Source organism: Symsagittifera roscoffensis, chromosome 5, assembly GCF_963678635.1.
Source record: "Symsagittifera roscoffensis chromosome 5, txSymRosc1.1, whole genome shotgun sequence".
NCBI lineage: Eukaryota > Metazoa > Xenacoelomorpha > Acoela > Convolutidae > Symsagittifera > Symsagittifera roscoffensis.
The window spans coordinates 39,049,225-39,070,487 of record NC_087066.1 but is presented as its reverse complement, the minus strand read 5'-3'; the positions used below and the strand labels follow the sequence as shown (position 1 = coordinate 39,070,487).

The following is a 21,263-nucleotide window of genomic DNA, read 5'->3' as shown; positions in this document are numbered from 1 at the left end:
AGTGCAACGCTGACAGGGGGAGAAAAAGAGAATCTGATACCCCCTATGCTCTTGGCAGGTCTGACCACGACTGCCGTAAGATCAAAGAAAACAGCACGAACCCTGGCAGACACTAAATTAGAGATGGAGATCATCAGTCAATGTGGATCTGGAGGACTTGAAGATTACAGGCCCTCGCGGACCAACATAGCCAAGTTGAAGCTGGAAGGACAACTCGACGTGGTCGAGTACAGTCGAGTTACTGTGCCAGAATCAGTCCACATGGGAGATCCAGCAGGAGGTTATGTGGAAATGTTGAAAGCGAGAAACTCCGCGAGAGGGCACCTGATGGCTTGGAGCGAGAAGCGAGCCATGCAGGAACATCTGAAAGAGCTCACGGAAAATTCGAACTTAAATCGAAAAGAATACGGCACGGTAATGTCCTCTGAAGCGAACGAAGTCGGATTGGAAAAATTGCTGGAAATCTCTTGGAGGGCGGCCCTCCAGAGATACTTCGACGAGGCGATGCATGCATCTGCTACAGTGACGGCATACCTGGCTCATCCTTGCGTGAGAACTGATCTGCAAGTACGGTTGGCTTGGTGCTTGATGGGCATCAAGAGAGCGGAGTATGAAGCCAGTAATGATTCGAAATCACGGGAACAGGAACTGGATTTGATGGAAGCTCTGCGAGCGTTGATTTCGAAAGACGATTCTGCGATAGCATGGGCTAAGCGTAAGGATGCCCTTTGCTTTGTCAGGTTCGTGGTGGATCGTATCCCCACTCCTGTTTTGGGAGAATGTATAAGGATCATTCGGCAAAAGGGAGTTGATTGCGAAAGGAACTTCCTTAGGGCACTCCTGGAACTGTATCAAGACATGCCGTTGACTGTACCAAACAAGGAGTCGAATGATATGGAAAGCTATCGCAAGTTGGAAGAGGTGAGAAGATATTCCAACAAAGAATTGAAAGTGAGCCGGGAGTTGATTGAAGTAGTCAAGGGACAAAAAGAGTTTGCAACACTAGGGAAACTGAAGTCGTTCCAATATGTGTCTGGCATACCGGGGATGGCGTATAATCCCTTCGTGAATGAAGAAGCCAGGGAAGCGTACTTCGACTATGAGCAAGTCATAGTACTCAATTTCTGGGTTGAACGTATTAAAGAAACTGGGATGCTGATGGTGGAACAACCCAAGCTGGGAATTATTTTGGAAGAACGAGTGGTCGAACCCTCGGTTCTCGAGCTAAAGGGGCAAGTGAGTTTTGATTGTGGTTCTTGGGACGGTCCCTTGAAAACCAGTCTAGTGACGATGTGGGAACTCATGAAGCCTTCTTGGTGCCCTCATCCTAATGCCGGTTTAATCTGGGACATGACGGCGGATATCACGTTAGACCTAGATGATGACGCGAGTTTACATGATCTGGCCATGATACATCATCTGCTGGCCATGAGATTGACGAAGCGGAACAGCAACCCATCCACGGAGCTGTCCGAGGAAGGTCCATCGAGTAATTGGTTGAAGCAAGGCACATGCTTGGCTCAACACAGTGGGATGGAAGGACATGTTTGTAACCTGGGACATTGCCTGGTTACGCTGAGCGAGCAACATCGGCAACTGGCACGATTGTACGGAAGATTGAGCATGTCGGATAAAAGTGGTATGGAGTTGGTCGCGGACTGTCATGGGGTGACGGACGTAAATTTGATCACAGCCTTGGGATTTTGCAGCATGACGAGTTCGATTGAATCGCTTGAGCGCCTGGAGCGTGCCCATGAGCTAGTGACGTCCCTCAGCGTGGAAGTATTCTCTGGGGCATTGCAGACAGAGCAGAAGATCGGAGGCTGGAGAGAAGCTCTGGAGAACGAGATGAATCTGAAAGATAGTGAGGCCTATCTTAAACCGACTGGTTCAAAGTATCTGGTGGGTTCAAGCGCCGCACCATATTGCAGTAGTAGATATCCTACACACATGGTGGTGATGGATGCGAGGACACAGCAGGTGTTGATTGATCAACTTTTCTCTGTGCCAAAGTGCGTGAGGTTGGCCAGGATGTCGGAGAGGTCACATGATTTGTTGGCAAAGATCTTTCGGGCAGTCCCGAAGAGATCTGAAGGCGAGTTGCAAGATGTGGTGGGTGAAGAGCTTCTGAGATTGAGTGGAGGCAATGTGAGTGAGTTCCAGAAACAGAAAGCGAGTGGAGCGTTACCCACTGAATTCCCCACAATAGAAGAAAAAGACGACTTACACAGAATTCTGATGGAGGTGGAACCGTTGCTGGGAGCCTCAGGGTATCGGACCCGAAGGAACATAATGAGAACCCATGGGGAGTATCCTTGCCACTGCTTGGCGCAGACGTGGTGGTACCCCAAACGCGGGAATCTAGTGCTAGTATGGGACGTGGAGGAGTTGTACTCTACAGGGTTGCCCGATCAGAATCAACAGGTGTCACTCGTGGTGGTTAGTGCCATGCTGGCAGTGAGATGGCTGGAGGCTAACGCGGACACAAGTCAGCAGGAGACGGCCGTGCCGACTCCTGAGCAGCTGAGCAACGTGAAGATGAGTCGTGAATTGGATCTTTTCAGAACCACCTGCAAGGCTCTGAGGATACCTAAAGCCATTGAAAGAATATGGTCAAGGCAAAGATTGATGCCTTGCTTCCGTGCAGTGATGACATCATGGATGTATGAACGCGCGAAGCGTCACATGTCGAGGAACACGGAAGCCTATCAATCTTTCCAGCTAGATATAGGACCAGGAGCCTATAAGAGAGCATTCCTGACGCACAGAAACGTGGTCACCACAGCGGTGAAGCGGGTAGCTGGAGCGCCTTGTGTTACTGAAGATGAGAAGAAAGAGGTCTTAAGAGCTGACCTAGAACGAAACGTGAGCCTATGTCTTCACAACAGCTTTTGCAGGAACCGGGAGCAGAAGGTGAATGTGGACTTGCTACCTTGTTGCAAACCGAGGCTGTTGGAGCAGGAGAGTTGGGGCACGGCCCGCAACTCCATAGACATGCTGGAGAAAGTGTTGGAAGACAGCGAAGATCAAGATGGAGAAGTGATGGAATGAAGATGACCAAAGAAGAGAAGGGAAGGAGAAAAACTTGATTGTCTTTGTGTGCTAAAACTTAAACCAATCAACCAAGTTTTGATTATTGAACTTGTGAAACTTTTTGTTTTGATCTAGTTTGGTCAAACCAAACTTTGAAAATGTTGCAATTGTTAAAATTGTAGAAATTCTTGATTTTAGTTATGGCTATTTATGTATGTTTATGAGGAATCTAGGTGAGTATATTTACCTATTTATTCACGACTGAAGTTTTTAACCTGTGTAAGACACAAATTCACTGTGTGGCGACATGGTGAGTTTGAGTAAACTCGCTCGAGAAGGGTGGGTAACTCAATAACTTTCCTAGCCACAGAGTTTCTTAGTTTTAATATTGAAAGGACCGCATAAATGACTGATTATACTTGGTGAGTAGTGTTAAGTTAATTTTAACGGGTGCGTGGCCGTGCCACGTCCCACTTTTTAATCACAAAGAGCGAAAAGAAGTTTTATGGCAAGACGACGTAAGTAGTCAGAAAAGAAATTTTATCTAAGACACTCCTCATGGTGCAAATTTTGTGAAAATGTTGAAAGGCAGTGAGATGTAGTACGATGCCATTTGTGAACACGTAGTGAGTTAAGGTGGGGTGGATAAATTTCATTTTCTTATGCGATTTGTAAGATTGATTACAGAAAACTGGATAACTACTTGACGATAACCCGGTGTTATGCGATCAATAGGGACATTGATGGGGACTGTCCGGGGAGTGTGTGCCATTCTGCCAGATGGCACAGCACAACCTTCCGGCGACGTAAAAAAGAACGACTAAAGGCCTTATTGACGAAAAAGTATTGCAAAGGAGGGTCAGAATATTCTGGAATATTTATTTTTAAAAATTCGATTTTCAAGTTGATATTTCTCAGAAATACGAAAAACGGCCATTTTGAGCCAAAAAAGTGACAAAAATAAGAACAACGACAGAAATTGTGAATAACAGTCGTACCAGAGACGGAAAATACGAAGCCTCTTATCGTGGCAACAACGCACGATAAGACACTTGTCAACAGATATTGGCGGAGAAGGAGGCTTCAGTGGGGGAAGAAATATACCACGGGACCCTCCTGGGACACAAATTGGAAGAGATAAGAGCGTTATCTCAGGAATATTACGGGAGCGGAGGCTTGGTCCCCCAGAGACTGTTCTATGTGAAGGGACTGTATAAACTAACTTTATAGCTACTGGAATGTCATAGATCTCTTAATTAACACCGTTATTGTTTGATATTTCAGAAAATGAGTAGCTAGAATAAGGAAAGGGTCAATCCATCTCCAATGGATTTAATATAAAACTGTCACACAAAAATATGTTAAAAGAGGTTGTTCGAGCCGTGTTTTTAATGACAATCACGTAGTCTGAGGATCCGAGACTCAGCTATGTGGTTGTGTTCGCATGTAAACGAAAGCTGATCAAAAGTCGTTGGACTGATGGCCTAAAAATGGTAACTTTTTACTTTGCCCTAGACAGACCAGAAAATCAACTGGCAAGGTCGAGACGGTGAAAAGCGAGTAGGATTAAGGTAACTGACGCCTGCCAGTCGTTAATAGGTACTTTTCCTACGCTCCGTCGCTGTGTAGTATTTGGGCGAATGTTACATAAAAGATATAATTTTAAAGGCTACTACACATATAAAATTATGTAATGGGAATTCGCAAAAAAGTGCGGATTCCACTTACATTTTGCGGATTCTACTTACAATTTGCGGATTCCACTTACAGTTGCGGATTCCGCAACAGCTCACTTTAACGATAAAAATGTTTTATCATTTGTTTGTCGATTCCACAAACTGTTCTGGATTCCGCAAATACAGTTGCGGATTCCGCAAATTCGTCTATTTTCGAGCGATTTTGAGCGGTACAATGATTTTGGAATTTGTTCGTGGAATCCAAAATAGCATAGATGATAAAAAAAAGTAGCAATGCTGCGGATTCCGCGACATATCTGATTTTGGCCTACAATCTGATTCCGCTTACAATGCAGAGAATGCACAGTTTGGCCTCGTAATGACTACTCAAATTTTTGTAGTTATTGAGATTTGACGTTTTTAGTTTTTTTATTAGAAACATTTCGGAAAAAAATTGAAAATTTTCACATAATATGAAATTCACAACCATTTCGTTGGGTATTGCGAGGGTACTCAGGAATTGCAAATCTTGCGTCCAAGTGCGACTGCGTAAATGCATTTAGTTTCCGAGATGTGAAGTTTTTTTGATTTTTCAAAAGTTTTCAAAGAACTTACTAATATTTAAAAAATTTCAAACTCCTTTTTTGATGAAGAGACAACCTTATTGTCAGCGTACACCCAGGCGTCGCGAATCTTGTCTCCAAATATGAATGTTCAATTCATTTTAGTTTTCCAGATTTGGCGTTTTTTTTTGGATTTTTTTAATTTTTTTTTTCGGGAAACAGGTATCAAAAAATCACGAAATTTGAAATTGGCAACCCTATAGTAGGGTGCTCTCAGTGGTTGTAAAGGTGGCCTCCAAATTTCCCCTGAGGCCCTTTAAGTTTTCGAGATGACGATTTTATGGTTTTTAAATTTGGAAGTAAAAAAATATATAAAATTTGAAATTACCAGCCCTGTAATTGGGTGCTGTTAGAGCATACTAAAAGGCTGTAGATCTTGTTTACAGTATTTTTTATTTCTAATGAGTTCTCAAAAATTCGTAGCACCGGAGGTGCGTTAAACTCTAGTTGAAATTAAAGTGGACGCGAGTTCCGCCATGCAGATTTTATTATCAACTGTCTGCTGCCTATGTTAAAGTTATCTGGCGAAGGGTTGTACTATCACTTCATGTAACTTTGTTAGATTAATTTCCATTAATTTGATGCTTTTACATCAGTTATTAACCATTTTTCAGAAATTATGAATCTGAACTTTCCATTTAAGAAAAACACCAAAACATTCCGACCTCGGAAGGAAATACCGAAAGGTTCCAATCAACACGTTCTCCTAGAGCACGCCGCGAAAACTTTGGGAACGGGAAATCTCAAATTAGCTGTTATGTTACCAGAAGGTGAAGATTTGAACGAATGGATAGCTGTGAATGTTGTGGATTTCTTCAATCAAATCAACATGCTTTACGGGACATTGGTTGACCATTGTAGTGATTTTTCATGTCCGAAAATGTCAGCAGGTGCTAAATATGAATATCAATGGTCTGATGAACGTAATAAAAAGCCTATCGCCTGCAGTGCTCCAAAATATATGGACTACTTGATGACTTGGGTGCAATCTCAGTTAGACAATGAAGCCAAGTTTCCATCAAAAATTGGTGTTCCGTTTCCCAAAAATTTCCAAGCAGAAGCGAAAAAAATTCTGAGGCGCTTGTTTAGAGTATACGCACACATATACTATCATCACTTTGAGACTGTGCTGGAATTGCAGGAAGAGCCGCATCTTAATACTTCGTTCAAACACTTTGTGTACTTTGTCTCTGAGTTCAACCTTGTCGACAAAAAAGAGTTGGCTCCTCTGGCGGATTTGATTTTGAAGCTCGTTCCTGATTGCGCTCTATAATTCATCAAAAGTGGGCCGACTATAATTCTATCACGGGGCTGCCCCTTTAAAGTGTTAATAATGATTCTTTGAATATTTTTGATACCTTAGATTGCTTAGAAATAATTTAACGTGTTTTAAAACATGAGCAATTTTATTAATGTGACGATTGATTTATGCTGTTTTCAATTTTTGTAACTGTTTCTATCCCGTAGAGTAGAGGGTAGTTTGCATATAATTTTATTTTGCGAAAGTTTCAATTTTGCTTGAAATTTATTGCTCTTCGTTATGAATTGAACCTTAGTTTGAAATGAACCCAAATTGATATCGTCCAAATAATTCGTTTTTGAATTCGGAGTGATATAACCTGTAAGGTTTTAGAAAAACTTTAATATGAAAATATACATTGTTCACAATTCGAGAACATACATTTTCACAATTTTTTGCGGTTATATTTTCAGAGCAGCAAAGATGTATATGCCCACGAAGACCATCCGAGAAATCCATCATGCTCTGTTTAAAGACGGAGTCCTCTGTGCTAAGAAATGCGAAATTTCCGTTCATCCAGACCTAAAACTTCCCAACTTGTACGTCATCAAGTGCATGGAGAGTTTGCGATCTAGGGGATACGTGAAGGAACAGTTCGCTTGGAGACACTATTACTGGTTCCTTACTAACGAGGGTATTGAGTATTTGAGAGAGCGACTGAACCTACCCCAGGAAGTTGTTCCAGCTACTCTTATGAAGGCGCAACAGAGTGCTCAAGCTGCTGCTCCTCCGACTCCCGCGAAGCCCGGAGGTTTCGGACGAGGCCGACCTCTAGGAAATTAAAACGGAAGAAGATCAGATCATAGATCTAAGGAACCGAACTTTTCGACGTATCCTTAAAACTATGATATTGGCCTAATGCGATGTTTTTCAGTGATGTGAGTTAATGCTGTAATTCATTGTTTACACCGTTTTTTTTATCAAAAAGTTTTTTTTTGATGACAAAGAGATCTGTTCTAGCCACTCTTCCCTACACCCCCTCAATAGGCGTGGCTTTCTATACTCTGTTCGAATACTCAACTTGTTCATCATGGAAAGTTTTTCTTAGTTATGACCCATTGTTAATGCCATTTTTTCTCTTATATAGGTCTTGATGATATTTTTTCAGGCTAAGGTCTTTTCAGGATTAGCTGTAAAACCAATGAATGACTGCAATATCAAAAATGGCTTTTTAATTACCAGCAGAGTTGAAAAAACTACTAATTGATTCAATTTTCTCTAAATGGAATAACATAAATAAAAAGTGGAAATCATAAACAATTCTTGGAATTAAAAGAGTTTTCGCGTGACATTTTTTTCTTCGATAGTTGAAAAGCTTCCAAGTTAATTTTTTTTTCTGTTTCCTTGTTCCACTGTTTGTTGGATAAGTTTTCTTAAAAATTCAATTTAATCTGCTGGATCACAGGTTCCTAATACAAGCCTCATATTGCGACATTTTCAGTTTGGTAAAAGGTTTTTAAGCGGGCTTGCGTTTCAGGGCGGGGCGATGTAAGAATTTCGAGAGTCAAAGCTTTATAGCTATTTTCTTACGAGAAGAATTTAAGCTTCGGCGCAACTCGTGGCCGCCCAAATATTTTCGGCTTACTGACCGCATATACACTTTGCCTTTATGCTAATTTATTATGACAGTTGTTTCATTTTACTTCAAAATGAAATTCATTTGCCGAGACGCATACAGAAGACTTTTTAGTAGAAGCTGATTTTTTTGTTCAAAAATTTTTTTTAGCTTGGTGGCTTTTTTCTTATCTTAGGTATATTGGCTTGCCATGCTATTTTTGTGATGTATCTTATTGCTCATTTTATGCTTTTTGCTCAGCAACCGGCTATCCTTGTTACTTATTTACATCGTGTAGTTTTTTTTTTCGTTTGTTGACGCTTAAATTTATAAATTGGCAGTTGGAATCATGGTTTCTTTCCAAATCATTGGCTGAATAGCAACATAATTGTGCTCTCAAGAAAATAAAATAGAAGAAACGTGAATGATCTGCGTTTCAGAAATGGCTGGCAAATTTCACATTTGTTCCAACCACTCCCCTGTTTTCACTTTTTTTGAGCAAGTGTGGCACCATTTCGAAACCGTATCTGTCGTGATTCGGAAGCCGAAAAAAAAACAACTTAGTTGTCTCAAAGTTGACAAAAACTGGTCTGAATTTTTTCGTTTTTCTGACTAATAATTTTTCAAACGGAAAATTTCAGTTTGAGTTTCCAATCTTCCTATCTTGATCCATTCTTGAATGGCTCATTAAAAAAGCAGTTTTCTCTTTCACTAACAAAAAGTCACAATAAAACATTTAAAAATAAAAAAAATCGTTTTTTTTTGCCTAAGTTTCGGAACATTCTGTGCTTACTTGCTCAGCAATCGGCTTTTCGATTTTTTTTTTTTGAAATATTGAGTTCATGTTTTTTTTTGCGTTGAATAAGCCAGCAATGATTTTCTTAAGTTTTTAAAACTTTTGGCTACTTGATAGAGGTTTCTTGCAAAATTTTAGCTACCTAGGACTTACAGGGACCGGTGTTTACTAGACTGTGCGGAGATTTGAGCTTTACACCAATGTAATGGCATGCAATTCTGTCATCAATTACTTGCTCCTACGCGAACCTTTTATTGACAGTTTTTAGTTTCAATTTTAAGTGTATTACCAATCGGTTGAGTTTGAAGGATTGAAATTTTGCCCACCCGTTTCGGCTTTAAATTATCCTCATTCAAAAGAGAGAACATTGAATTTAGAAACAGGCAATATTTATGCATTGTGCTCAATCAAGTTGAGTAGAATGGTCCTGGTAAAGACAATATTTTGTTAGTCGTTTAGTTTCAAAAAATTTGGGCTGAGATGATATTTGAGCCAATTTAATTTTTTTTAAAAATGGGCTGTTGATCCGACCACGAAGTCGGAAAGAAAAATGAAAATTTTGGTTACATGTCTTACTTAATTTTTTTGAACGTAATATGAGGTGCCACAAATAATCGTCATCCAGATGCGAGTGATATACAGTAATAAACAATTTTCATTCGGAAATCTATCGACTTTGAAAGAATTAAAATTTTGTCAAAAAGAACTGGTTTGAAAATTTTACTGTTAGACATTGAGAGCGAGTAGAGCGGAAAACTTATCATTTACCTTAATGTTCTATTGGTCTTTGCTTAATCCAACAACAAACTTGCTCTTAGTGCAAATAACGAATACATTGATAACTGATTGCGATGAAAAAAGATATAACTGGTTTTTTTGATGTTCCTACATGACAAATTTTGTTCTGGATAGATTTTTTAAACAATAAACAAATTATTCCCTTCTTGAAAAAAAAATCTCTTATATTTACGCAAGCAAAGCGTAAATGTGTTCATTTTGAAAGTGTTCATTTGACCAATAACCAGCTATTAAGTACAGCGAATGCTAAGGATATTAACACAGACATCATAAAACAAATAGCATTTTAGCTTCAAGGTATCATGGATCTGTAGCGTAGAGGTAGGAAAGGAGACCCGCAACAGAATGAGAGGGTTCAAACCTAGGCAGGGTACGATGTTCTTAATGAAATTTTTTGTATACTAGTTAAAATGTGTAAGCTCTATAAATTGAGGCATGATTGTTGTTAAGTTTCTTTTTTAAATTGACTGGTACTGCTAATGCGTCATAATTGACTTGCGTCACTTAGCAATTATGTAGACTCATAATTGGCTTGCGTCACTTAAGTACTTTTGTAGACTCAAAGTTTTTCTCATACAATTTTTCCCAGTAGCGTTATCGGTCATATTTCTGCTTGTCTATGTGAAATGCAACTTCGCCTCTGGGTAAAAATATTACCCGTGCCAAAACAAGTGTCTTGTAATCGGGAACAAGAGTTTCCCGTTAACAATTTTGTTTTACAAAGTATCAATTTGTTTTTATTGCATGTTATCAACTTCGCACTTGGTCTAGAGGTACCGCTGTTGCCTTCGCACCCAAAGGCAAGGGTTTCAAGTCCCAACCGAGCCTTGTTTTTTTTTCAGTATGTTTGCGGTTAAAAAAAATTTCCGGTAAAACTAACTTAATGGATTTCGGTTTGTCGACCTAATTGCCTTATCACGGATTTTTTTTTCACTCTAAAGAAGTATCTTGGTAGTTGCAAATGTTGTTCATTGTAGTTTCAGGAGAGACTTGAAACTTTTACAGCTTTTTACAAAATCTTTGGTTTTTGTCTAAATAGGTGTCTGCTCAAAAATTGTCGGCTTTGCTTCCATTTTGTAAAATTTGTTCCCTCGCTAATTTAACTTTGAAGTCGTTTTGCTTAGCATGTTTGCCTAAAATCTGTTGTCAGAGAAACTAAACTTTTTGCAAGAAGTGAAAAATTTTTCCTAAGCGTCTCTAAAAACCCAAATCCCATAGATTGTCATAAAACTTGTTTTTATCAAACAGATTGTATTTTATTTTTTTTAGACGCTGTGGATTTTTTTCAGTCCAGTAGTCTCTGTTCACTTTACCTCACTGCATGCAGCCTTTGAAAAAATTCGTTCGGAGAATATTTGACCCATATTCTGTTTTTTTTTTGTTTTCTAAAAAATTACCCTCTCAAATCCAAGATTTTAGTTTCAATAAACATAACGGATTCAAGAAGATCCCTTGCATAAGCGGCTACGCCTAAGTTTATTTACATTTTAAAATTTGGCCCTCCAAAAAATCACTTTTTGATTTTTGACCGTTTTTTGAAACTTTTTAGTTTTCTCGAAAACTGCCCTCTCATAGTAGCGGGCTTAGAGAGAGGGCACGAGAACGGTCGCCCCACTCTCAGTAATTGAATTCCCTGACTACCCAAGGGGTTCCTCTTTTGGTGCTATTTTAAGACCTCCAATTTTTTGGCCAAAACAGGATTTTTTTTTTGTGATTTTAGAGGGGCCGGTAAATCAATTTGGGTTTTTTCATACGTGACTACGACCATCTTTTTTCTTTGACACAATTTATGGCCCTCGGAAAAGTCAAAGTATTGATTCTTTGACCATTTTTTTAAACTTTATTTAAAAATTTTTCTGAACTAGCCTCACAATCTGAGTTTCTGGATTCAATCGAAATATGAGGCTGCGTGTTATTTGCATCAGCGGCTACGCTTTTATTTGTTTACGCTTTGATTCTCGGAAATGTGATTTTTTTATTTGACGACAGTTTTTGGATTTTTCTCAATTATTCTACCAAATTTGGTTTCGTGGGTTTAATCGAAACAATAAGTTGTTGAAAACCTAATTTTGAAATTACCTACTTTGTTTGGCATCAGTATAGCGAATTCAAAAATGTCAAAGGATATCTCAGCGTTACTAAGATTCGCTTTGCTTTTGTGTAAAAAAACGAACGTTGAAAAACAAAAAAAAACAATCAAAGTCTATTTTAATGAATTTTGTGGGGTGTATATAGGGAACGGTTGAAAAGAAAAAACCAGCGAAAAGTGATAGAAAAATTTTATTAAACTATTAGTAGTTAAACTCGAATCGTATCTAATTTTTTATTGCCAGTTTGAAAAAATCAAAAATATATATATGCTTTATTTTTGCGGGCTTGGGTTGATGCATGCTTTACAAGTTGACCACTTCGATCATAATTTCCTTGAAAATATTTTTATAGCCAAGAACCGTTCAAAAAAAACTTGAGACGATTATTACCGGGAAATCATTAGTTTCTTAAATGGAATGAGTCTTGTTGTTTCATTTTTGATTTCATATCTCTATCACTATTGACAATATAGAAAAATACCTTTTTCTGACTTGAGGCGCCAGAAAACAGGCTTTTGTAGACTAATAGGGTCCTCCCAATCTAATTAATTGTAAATGAATAGATTTTAATCGTAAAATTATTTTTTTCTTAAATTTCTATAAAAGTTAATTTGTTTTTTAAGAGTATTGAACGTAGTGAAGACTCTTATATAGGTCTAGCTGATTTTTTTGGGAAAAAGTCTCAAAATGTTGCAATAACTACAGATGTGCATTCATACACTTTAATGCATTTATGAATGCAATTAGTTATATATGACTTTCAGAGTTCAATTGAAATTCATCTGCTAAAATTAACGTAAATAGCACTCTCAAAATATAAATAGGAAATGGCTCGTAAAAACGTGAACAATTTCTAGTTCCGAAATATTTTTTAGATTTCCAGCGGAATAAAAACTTTATCTATTCATCCAGTTTTCTTAAATTGGGTTAGTGTTATCAAAACAGCGCATATCATTAATTGTTCTAGAAGTTCAAAGAGCTTAAAGGGTATCTATTTTTTTCTTCGTAATTCGAAAATTGAGATTTTTCAACAAAAGTCAGTGTTTTTTTCCTGTTTACTTGCGTTCATTACTCTTTTCCATGTTTTTTGTTTTTGATAAATCTTGAAAGATATAACTGTAGCCCAAACCCAATAAAGAAATTTCGAGTTATTTCAGTTTATATCCTCTCCCCGCGCACAAAATTGATAATGCTTTAAAAATTATTCATCTATTTTTTGATAATATTTCCGTTTACTGCGGCCTGAGCCTTCTGTCCTACATTCACAGCAATCGGCTAGGTAGTTGTTTGATTGGCACAGATTTCGTCCTATTTATTTTGTAATTAACAGATTTCGTCCCATACAGATTTCGCCCCATATCCAACATCCTATCATCTCATATCCAAATTTCTGGGACGAAGTCTGTGTACGCTTTGAAATGGGACGAAATCTGTTGAAATTAAAATGGGACGAGATCTGTCATGGCACAAATCTGTCGCAGCCAGTTGTATACTCTCCGTGGTAGGTAGTTGTCTTGAACTAAAAAAAATGTTGGTTTTTATTTTTTTTATTTTAGCAGTATTAAACAGATAAATCGTCCTTTACAATTTATGAGATTACTATTCGAATATTTCTTTAGTCAGATTTCTTAGCTTTACTTCAGATTGGTAAGGAGGTAAGACTACATGAGTAGTATATTGCACTATAAGTGAGTTTAAATCTCCACTTGTGGGTTTATTTGCACCATTTCACTTTTTGCCTGCTGGCGGTTATACATTTAGCATGATTGATGGATGAAACAATAAGAACAACAACATTGAGATAAACATAGTAAACAGCCAGGAAGATATACGACAGAAATCACATGGAACTGCACTTGTCTTTTTAAGTGCAGAGTTTGTTTGTGACCAGTACGATGATGATGATTTATGATCGGTAAACGGATAGTAAACAAATTGTTTATCTTTGCCCACGACTTAACTTGAACAACTCGTTTGTCACTGCGTTGGGTAATTTTCATCATAAATAAATCATTAATACACACTCACACCAATAGATAGATAGGTTGATAAACAGATAGATGGAAGTTGGTAGGTTACACGGATGCGATAACATTTAATTGAAGAAAGCTACCATCCCTCAAGTGTTTGGTGACGTAACATTTGTGTGAATCCTATGTTTCGCCTTTGTCTTTTATCCAAACACCATTATTTCTGCAAATCATTTAAATACGACCCTCAAATTGACAAATTATTGCTTCAGTTGCGTGGAAATCCAAGAAAAACTAATCGCGAAGATGAGTTAGACGTCACCAAACACCCCCCCCCCCATTGTTTGAAGGAGAAAGGTTTGACATTAAGTTTAATATAGACGGGACTTTAACTATCCCCATAGGGTACCTAAGAGTTTTTTTTTAATTTTAAATATGAAATTATTTGTTTTTGAAAACATTAATGTAAGTGCCACCCCAATGATCAACTGGTTAAGCGGTTAAGCTTATGTAAACTTTGTATCTAAGGGGGATAGTTAGGCTGCAAGGGGGATAGTTAAAACGAGCCGACGGATGATAGTTACAGAAGACTAACTGCACTTCGGGAGAAGAGAAATTTACCTACTATGAATTGACATGAAGTTGATTGCTGCAACACCCAAGTTCATTGCAAATTTGATTCTGCAAATTTGATTTTGATTCATTGCAAATTTATTTCACTTTTTTTTTGTTCATGATGATTTTAAAATGGCAGGATTTGTTGTAGTAAAGAAGACAGGTTATTTTGGGAATATTTTGGGAGTTATTTTGAATATTGTAATGAACTTGGCATTGAATGACACATATAGTCTAAAATTGAAGGCTAAGCCGATGGTTTAATTATAAGCTGCTTGGATTTGACAAAATGAAAACATGAAATTGAATACTGCAATATTATTACGAGTTACAATGAAGGAGAAAAACTAATCAAATCTTAGTCGTAAAAATGAGATATGAAATTTAAAATATTTCCAAAAATAAATATTTTTAAGTAATTTTTGCCACTTAAGCGATATTGAAATAGCTGAAATCAATTTATTATTTTTTGCAAATAGCAACTCAGTTTTATTTTCTTTTGCTTTTCTCAGATTTTTGTTTTCAGCCGACCGAATTTTTATGGAATAATTTCTACAAAGTTCAAAATAAATTGGTCTAGCTTAGGAAGCACATTATTAGGTTTCAACATTGGAAACGTGATAGGAACTGACAAATGCCAGGTACAAGTAACAAGAGATTAATAGAATAGAGTACACTATTCAAAACTTGATAATTACCATTATTCAAATACGAAATTACAAATAGATATTTTTAGAGTCTTCAAATAAACAGTAGAAATGATTGTAGATTAAGCAGGAATTTCTTTAATATTCAAAATAAGATTTGATGACATTTTTACAGAGGTTATTTCACTCGATTGTTATTTAATCAACCGAATTTCAGTTCAAAAACTCTGCGTAATCATTTCAAGGTTTTTCTGTTTTTGCTCTGCATCATTATCTTGACAATAATCTTTACCCATCGGAGATCTAAAAAGTCTCGGCGTCGAAACTTGAAAGCCAATTAGGAGACATTGTTTTGTCTGTTTTTTTTTCGTGATTCAGTAGGGTGTGAACCTGTTTAGTCCTGCAGACGCAGCACCCGCAACGCCCCCAGCCGCCGCAGCTGCTCGTGACAAAGTTGCCTAAAAGATTAAAAAGAATGTTAAACTGGGTCTTTAAAAAACAACGAAAGTGGCTGTTTATTATAGCGTAGCTGTTAATTCCGAGTTCTTTCAAAAAGGTAAAAAAAACAACAATAGTGTAACGTGGTTTTTTCTTCGAAACAGATCAGTTAGGGTTATTTTATAAGATTCTTTAAAAGATGATGCATCTTTTTTTAAGATTTCAGAAGAAGCAAATACTTGCAAGATAACCCTCAATTTCAAGAATCTTGCAAAATAACCACCCTCTGTTGACTACGGAAATACTTTTGTTGCCCGGCATTTAATCTTTTATAGCCAGGGAGTATTTTGTCCGCTTTCAGTTCGTGGACCCAGTTTTGAGGGAAGAAATAAGCAGGCAGCTTTTTTATTTCGGTCAATTCTTTCGGTTCTTTTGATTTCATTGATTGGAACAAATGAATGACCCACAAAAAGAGATATGAACAGACCATAAATTGGATCAGTGATTCATTGCGCTGCATCTGGCCAACATTTTGGGGTATTGACTTGTAAAAAAGAATTAGTTGCATATGAACAGAAGTGATATAGGTATCCAGTTTTTCTTCAGGCAATTTACCCGTTTGTAATCCGTACTTTTGAAGGCTGAATTTTGAATGAAGTTGATTTTATTAGCATCACTAAATCGCGTCTGGTAATCTAGTTAAATCCTTTTATTTTCAGACCTTTGACAGTTCTGATTTTTAAATTCTGTCTGACTAGTGTATTTTCATCCCGGCTAATTCAATTATGCTCATCAGTGCACATATGGGTAGTGGCTTTATCGCTGGGATGAGGAAATTTGATCAGCCCTAAATTCGTGCTTAGGTTACTAAAAAGGAATCAAGGCATGAAAATTGTATTCATTTACGCAAAAAGTAAAGACAGCAGGGGTACTTGAATGTACTGAAAATATATAAAAGACTAAGGATAGCTGGTTGCTGCGGTTGCTTTTTTACTTTACAGTTAGTGTCGTTTTTAGTGAGTGGTGTGATTCGAGAAGCATACGCTCCTGTAGAAAATAAGTGAATTAGGCAGGCGCGGATCTAGGAATTTCTCGAGGGTGGGGGGGGGGGGGGGTTTGGGGCTGATTTTCAAAAATTTTTTTTGACTTTTTGTTAGGTCGATCAAATTGATTTTCTGAGCTCTCCCAAATCACTAAAGACCTTAATTTGATCAAAATTTCTGCGCGGCAGGCAAATTTTTGAAAATAATGCGTTTTTAGGCACTTTTTCGAAAATTTTGTCCAAAAAATCGCGTTTTTTCGGCGCGCTCTCCCCCCTCAAAGTTTGTATAGATTGGCGCCTTTAGCAAAATTTTAAGGTCAGTCAGCCAAACGGATATCTCAAAATAGTACAAAGGGGGGACCCTTTGGATCGGCAGTGGGTCGAATGCCCACCCCGTTCCCCCCTAAATCCGCCACTGGAATTAAGCATTATCGACAAATTTATCAACAAAATGATTTTTAATAAAAAAAATGAAAAAATCTTACAAAATTCCAATTTTTTTTTCTAACTTTTAGCGCAATAGTTTTTTAGAACACCTTTTTGCCAAATAACAGCTAAATGAAACATCCAAACTAGTTTTTTACGGTAAAATCAAGTTTTTTTATCCTAAAAGTCTAAAGACATTTTCCATATTAAAAGCGTTACTCGATCGCGTTGCTCTTTCGAAGTGAGGCTAAATCTCACTCGAAAGAATTCAAACCAGTTTTTTTCGACACTGGGAAATTTTTTTGAATTTTTTTAATCTCGTTCGAATCGCGATTGAAAAGGATTAAATATGATCTGCTACTCGACCCATATTCCGATGATTATTTATCGTTCCTGATTTTGTGGAAAACGAAAAAAAAAACTAAAGCAAACACGAGGAACAATAGCACCAGAAACACGTTTTTTTTTAAAATGAAAAGCCCTAAATTTTTGTTTTCATGTTCGAACTGTTCTAAAATGAGCCTTTAAAATTTTGAGTTCAAAGCCTGAACTAGTGTTTTGACACCGGTGAGTACAGTGTTATACTGCAAATCTAGATTCTCACGTTGCGAGTCTGGAAACAAGAAATTTTATAAATTTTGAGTTCTGATTATGTACAAGTTGAATATTCAACAGTCAAAATGAGGATGCGAAAAATGCTTTTGTTGAATAACTGCATATTTTCTTTGACGAATTTTTGATGAGAAAAAAAAAACAAGTTGCGTTGAGTATATAACCAAAACCTCATTAATTTTTAGTGTTTGTTTTTTTTCGATCTTTAATTTTGGACGGAGAAAGATGCTGACAAGAAAGCATGTTTAAATGGATTGAAGCATTGCATTTTTGTATGCCATCTTTTTACAGTTCGTGGAAAATAATAAGTGTAACTTGACACACAACTTGAGGTAATTCCATCTTATCTTAGTAACTAATTTTTACGTCTGAAAAAGCCTCACGCGACATACAGTCGGAGAATCATGATAATTAAAACTCCGTTAATGAACAGTATCTTCGAAATGCGAACATTACGGCTTACTGTAGCGCATCTTTGGAACAATTAGTCAAATGAAAACACATCTGTTAAACTTTCGAAAATTGATTTGCTTACATAGTCATTATGAAAGTAGTGATGATGAAGGTTGCTTAAGCTGAGCGATTGCTACAAAATCAGAAACACGCAAACTTAAAGACATGTACTTCGATTGCGAAATGTTTAGAGAAACCAAGTTTTGTCAAAAACAAGAAATTCTTATAAAACAAAAATAACTTTCACAGATTGAATTATGCTTTGTTGACTTTTTTTCCTTGAGTCTTATCCTTTTGAAACACACGCAACCATCGGCTGCAGAGAAATTGTGTATAATTTTTGCAGATGCAATAGCAGACTATTTTGATAATGGATAGCTCAAGCACTTATTAAATGTGAAAGGCACTTTGAGGAGTTTCAAGTAGCGGAAGAGGTGGATTAGCTTATTATATTTTTTTGGGAACGTTAATTTCAGTAATGGAACTTATATATCTTAACAGCGAGTCAATAACTGTTACCGAAATCTCGAGGGATGGCAAAAGGTCGAATTTTTCAAAATTTTGCTAAATTTACATGTCCGAAGCATTTTTGAGATGTAAGACTCACCCAAATGCAAATGGCTTTGAATCAAAACTTCTGAAAACTAATTGTCATTATAAACAAGGATAGTTGGTCCTGTGCTAGTAGCACAGAATGTTCCGACCAGTCTTAAAAAAATTAAAAATAATTTTTTCAAATTAGTGTCATTTTTTCGCTGTGTTCTAAGGGAATCTGAGCGGCGGAAAAGTAGAGCTTAGGCAATTTCATCAGTCTTTGCAAAATAAGCAAAATGGAAAACAATTTTTGAAGACAGATAACAAGAAAAACAAAAAAAAATCAAAAAAAAAACTTTTTTTCTTCAATTTTTCAAAACTTTTTTCCAAACTTTTGAAGTTTTTGATTGCTAAGACGAAGCTAAAAACTAACTTCATTTGAGAAAAATAAGTTTTCAAAGTTTAAATTAAGCATAAATAGGCTAATATAAACCTGCTCACTTGTTCAAAATTCGACGAAAACACAAAAACTTCAAACCGGTTTTTCTCGACAATGGGAAATTTTTTTTTGAAATTTAATGTCGTTCGAATCACGGTTGAAAGGGCTTTGATTTGGTATATCGCTGAACCCAGTCCAATGGTTGTTTGTGGTATTTGATTTAGCGTAGAAAACAAAAAGAAAAAACTACAAGGATAGCCGGTTACTGTGCAAGTAGCACAGAATGTTCCGATCAAAGTCTATAGAAAACTACGGTTTATAAAGTTTTATTGTATTGTTTTCTTTACTTGGTGTGATTAAAGGATCTGACGTGAAATTCCAATTTAGACATATTAGACAGTCATAGTAAAATAGGCAAACTGGACAAAGTTTTTGCAGAAAAATGACTAGAAAAACAAAACAAAATTAAAAAAAATTATTTGAAATTTTTTGCAGGAATTTTTTGAAGTTTTTGGTTCAGATAAGAAAGCTAAAAAACTCCAAAAACTAATTTTACCTGCTTAAAGTTAAGTTTTAAAGTCTTAAATTAGGCATAATTTAGCTGTTGTAGGCATAATTAGGCATAATTCAGCTGCTCGCTTGCATTATTCGCTCAAAAATTTCAAACCAGTTTTACTTGACACAGGGAAAATTTTTGGAATGTGGTTTGAATCACGATTCGCTTTAATGTGATATATGACTCAAACCAGTCTGGTGATTAATTGTGGTAGCTGATTTTGCGTGGAAAAAAACTCAAACACAGCCGAATACAACGTTCCTCTCCATTTTCCATGAAGGAACAAAAAAAGCGAATGCCATTAATTTTATCGCAGCAACTTTAACATCGGAGCGCGTTTTGAAGTTGCTGCAATAATTTTGAATTACGTGGAACATCGTTGCTAAACTGCTGGAATTGTTTATCCCGAGCTCTTTTCAGAGCGGGAACAACTTACTGGTTTTTATGAAACAGACCGTTGCTTACAAAAGTTATCTGAACTAAAAAACATCTAATATCAAGAAAATGCATTTAAACAAGGATAGCCGGTTACTGTGCAAGTAGCACAGAATTTTCCGACCATAGTCTTCAGAAAACTACAAGAAAGTATTTATTTTTTCAAAATTAGTGTAGTTTTTTTGCTTGGTGTGAATAAAGGATCTGATATCAGGGTATCAGACACTCATAAAATTCAGGGTATCAGACACTCATAAAACTTTGGTCAAATTGGAGAAAAAGTTTTTGTAGAAATATGACTAGAAAAACTAATTAAAATTAAAAAAAAAATTTTTAAATGTTTTGCAGAAAAATTTTGAACTCTTTTTGAAGTTTTTTGTTCCCAAAATGCAGCTTAAAAACTCCAACAACTAGTTTATTTGCTTAGAGTTAGGTTTAAAGGTCTTAAAACAGGCTTAATTTAGCTTGTAAGCCTGATCGCTTGCTTTATTCGCTCGAATTAAGACAAAAAAAAATCAAAAATTTCAAACCAGTTTTTCTCGACTCTGGGAAAACTTTTTGGATTTTTCTTATTTTTTAATGTGGTTCGAGTCACAATTGAAACGGCTTTAATATGATGTATCACGCAACCCAGTCTGAGGATTATTTGTCGTACCTGATTTTGCGTAGAAAACAAAATGAAAAAAAAAACTAAAACACACCCGAATACAAAGTTCCTCCCCATTTTCAATGGTCGGAACAACAAGATTTTTAATGACTAGGATGTAAACTAACTACCAATTTTTAAATTTATTGGAAAATATAGCTATTAAAGTAGCTAGTTAAACATTTTTTAAATAAGATTTTCACTGATAAGGATGTAACCTAACTACCTGTTTTCTCATTTATTTTATGTTTTTAGATCAGTTTTAAAAGTTTGTTAGATAAATTTTTTTGTGTGGTATTTTAAATGTGTGTGGTTGTTTATGATTGAGTTTTTGGTCATGAAGTTTAAATTATACGCACATAAGTTGCGACTGGGTTTAGAGCTGCCAAGTAGGGGTCGATGTTAGCATTATTATGGTGGCTGACTCCATTGGCCCCGTTGGGTAGACCGTTATATCCGGCTGCTGCTAGCTGGAACTGCATCGAAGCCGCAGCCCCAGCCGGACCCCCGTTTCCACCCGGCGACCCATTTGCTGCGGGCGAGTTGTGAGCACTGAAAAACAGCAGCGATTATTTAAAA

General features: G+C 36.8%; 3 protein-coding genes across 5 annotated transcripts in view; 2 read left to right on the top strand and 1 right to left on the bottom strand.

Moving 5' to 3' along the window:
- Window positions 1-5,949: 5,949 nt before the first annotated feature.
- On the top strand, window positions 5,950-6,949 carry LOC134845622 (MOB kinase activator 1B-like). Its single transcript, XM_063862613.1, has one exon. It carries the CDS (start codon window positions 5,952-5,954, stop codon window positions 6,603-6,605), a length of 654 nt encoding a protein of 217 aa, XP_063718683.1. The 5' UTR covers window positions 5,950-5,951; the 3' UTR covers window positions 6,606-6,949.
- A 106-nt stretch (window positions 6,950-7,055) lies between these two features.
- LOC134846726 (small ribosomal subunit protein eS10-like) lies at window positions 7,056-7,415 on the top strand. The gene has a single exon (XM_063864112.1). The coding sequence runs from the start codon at window positions 7,056-7,058 to the stop codon at window positions 7,413-7,415; it is 360 nt and encodes a 119-aa protein (XP_063720182.1).
- A 5,987-nt stretch (window positions 7,416-13,402) lies between these two features.
- The window catches only part of LOC134845537 (RNA binding protein fox-1 homolog 2-like), a 57,112-nt gene continuing 49,251 nt past the window's right edge, over window positions 13,403-21,263 (bottom strand). For all 3 annotated transcript variants that reach the window (XM_063862467.1, XM_063862469.1, XM_063862470.1), the window contains 2 exons: window positions 21,044-21,236; window positions 13,403-15,561 (listed from right to left, as the gene is read on the bottom strand). In XM_063862467.1, coding sequence (XP_063718537.1) covers window positions 15,478-15,561; window positions 21,044-21,236 — 277 coding nt within the window. In that variant the 3' untranslated portion in view covers window positions 13,403-15,477. The remainder of the gene's footprint in view (window positions 15,562-21,043; window positions 21,237-21,263) is intronic.

Bases quoted from the DNA above. Each gene is read 5' to 3' on its own strand.
- LOC134845622 (XM_063862613.1), top strand. From the start codon at position 5,952: ATGAATCTGAACTTTCCATTTAAGAAAAACACCAAAACATTCCGACCT.
- LOC134846726 (XM_063864112.1), top strand. From the start codon at position 7,056: ATGTATATGCCCACGAAGACCATCCGAGAAATCCATCATGCTCTGTTT.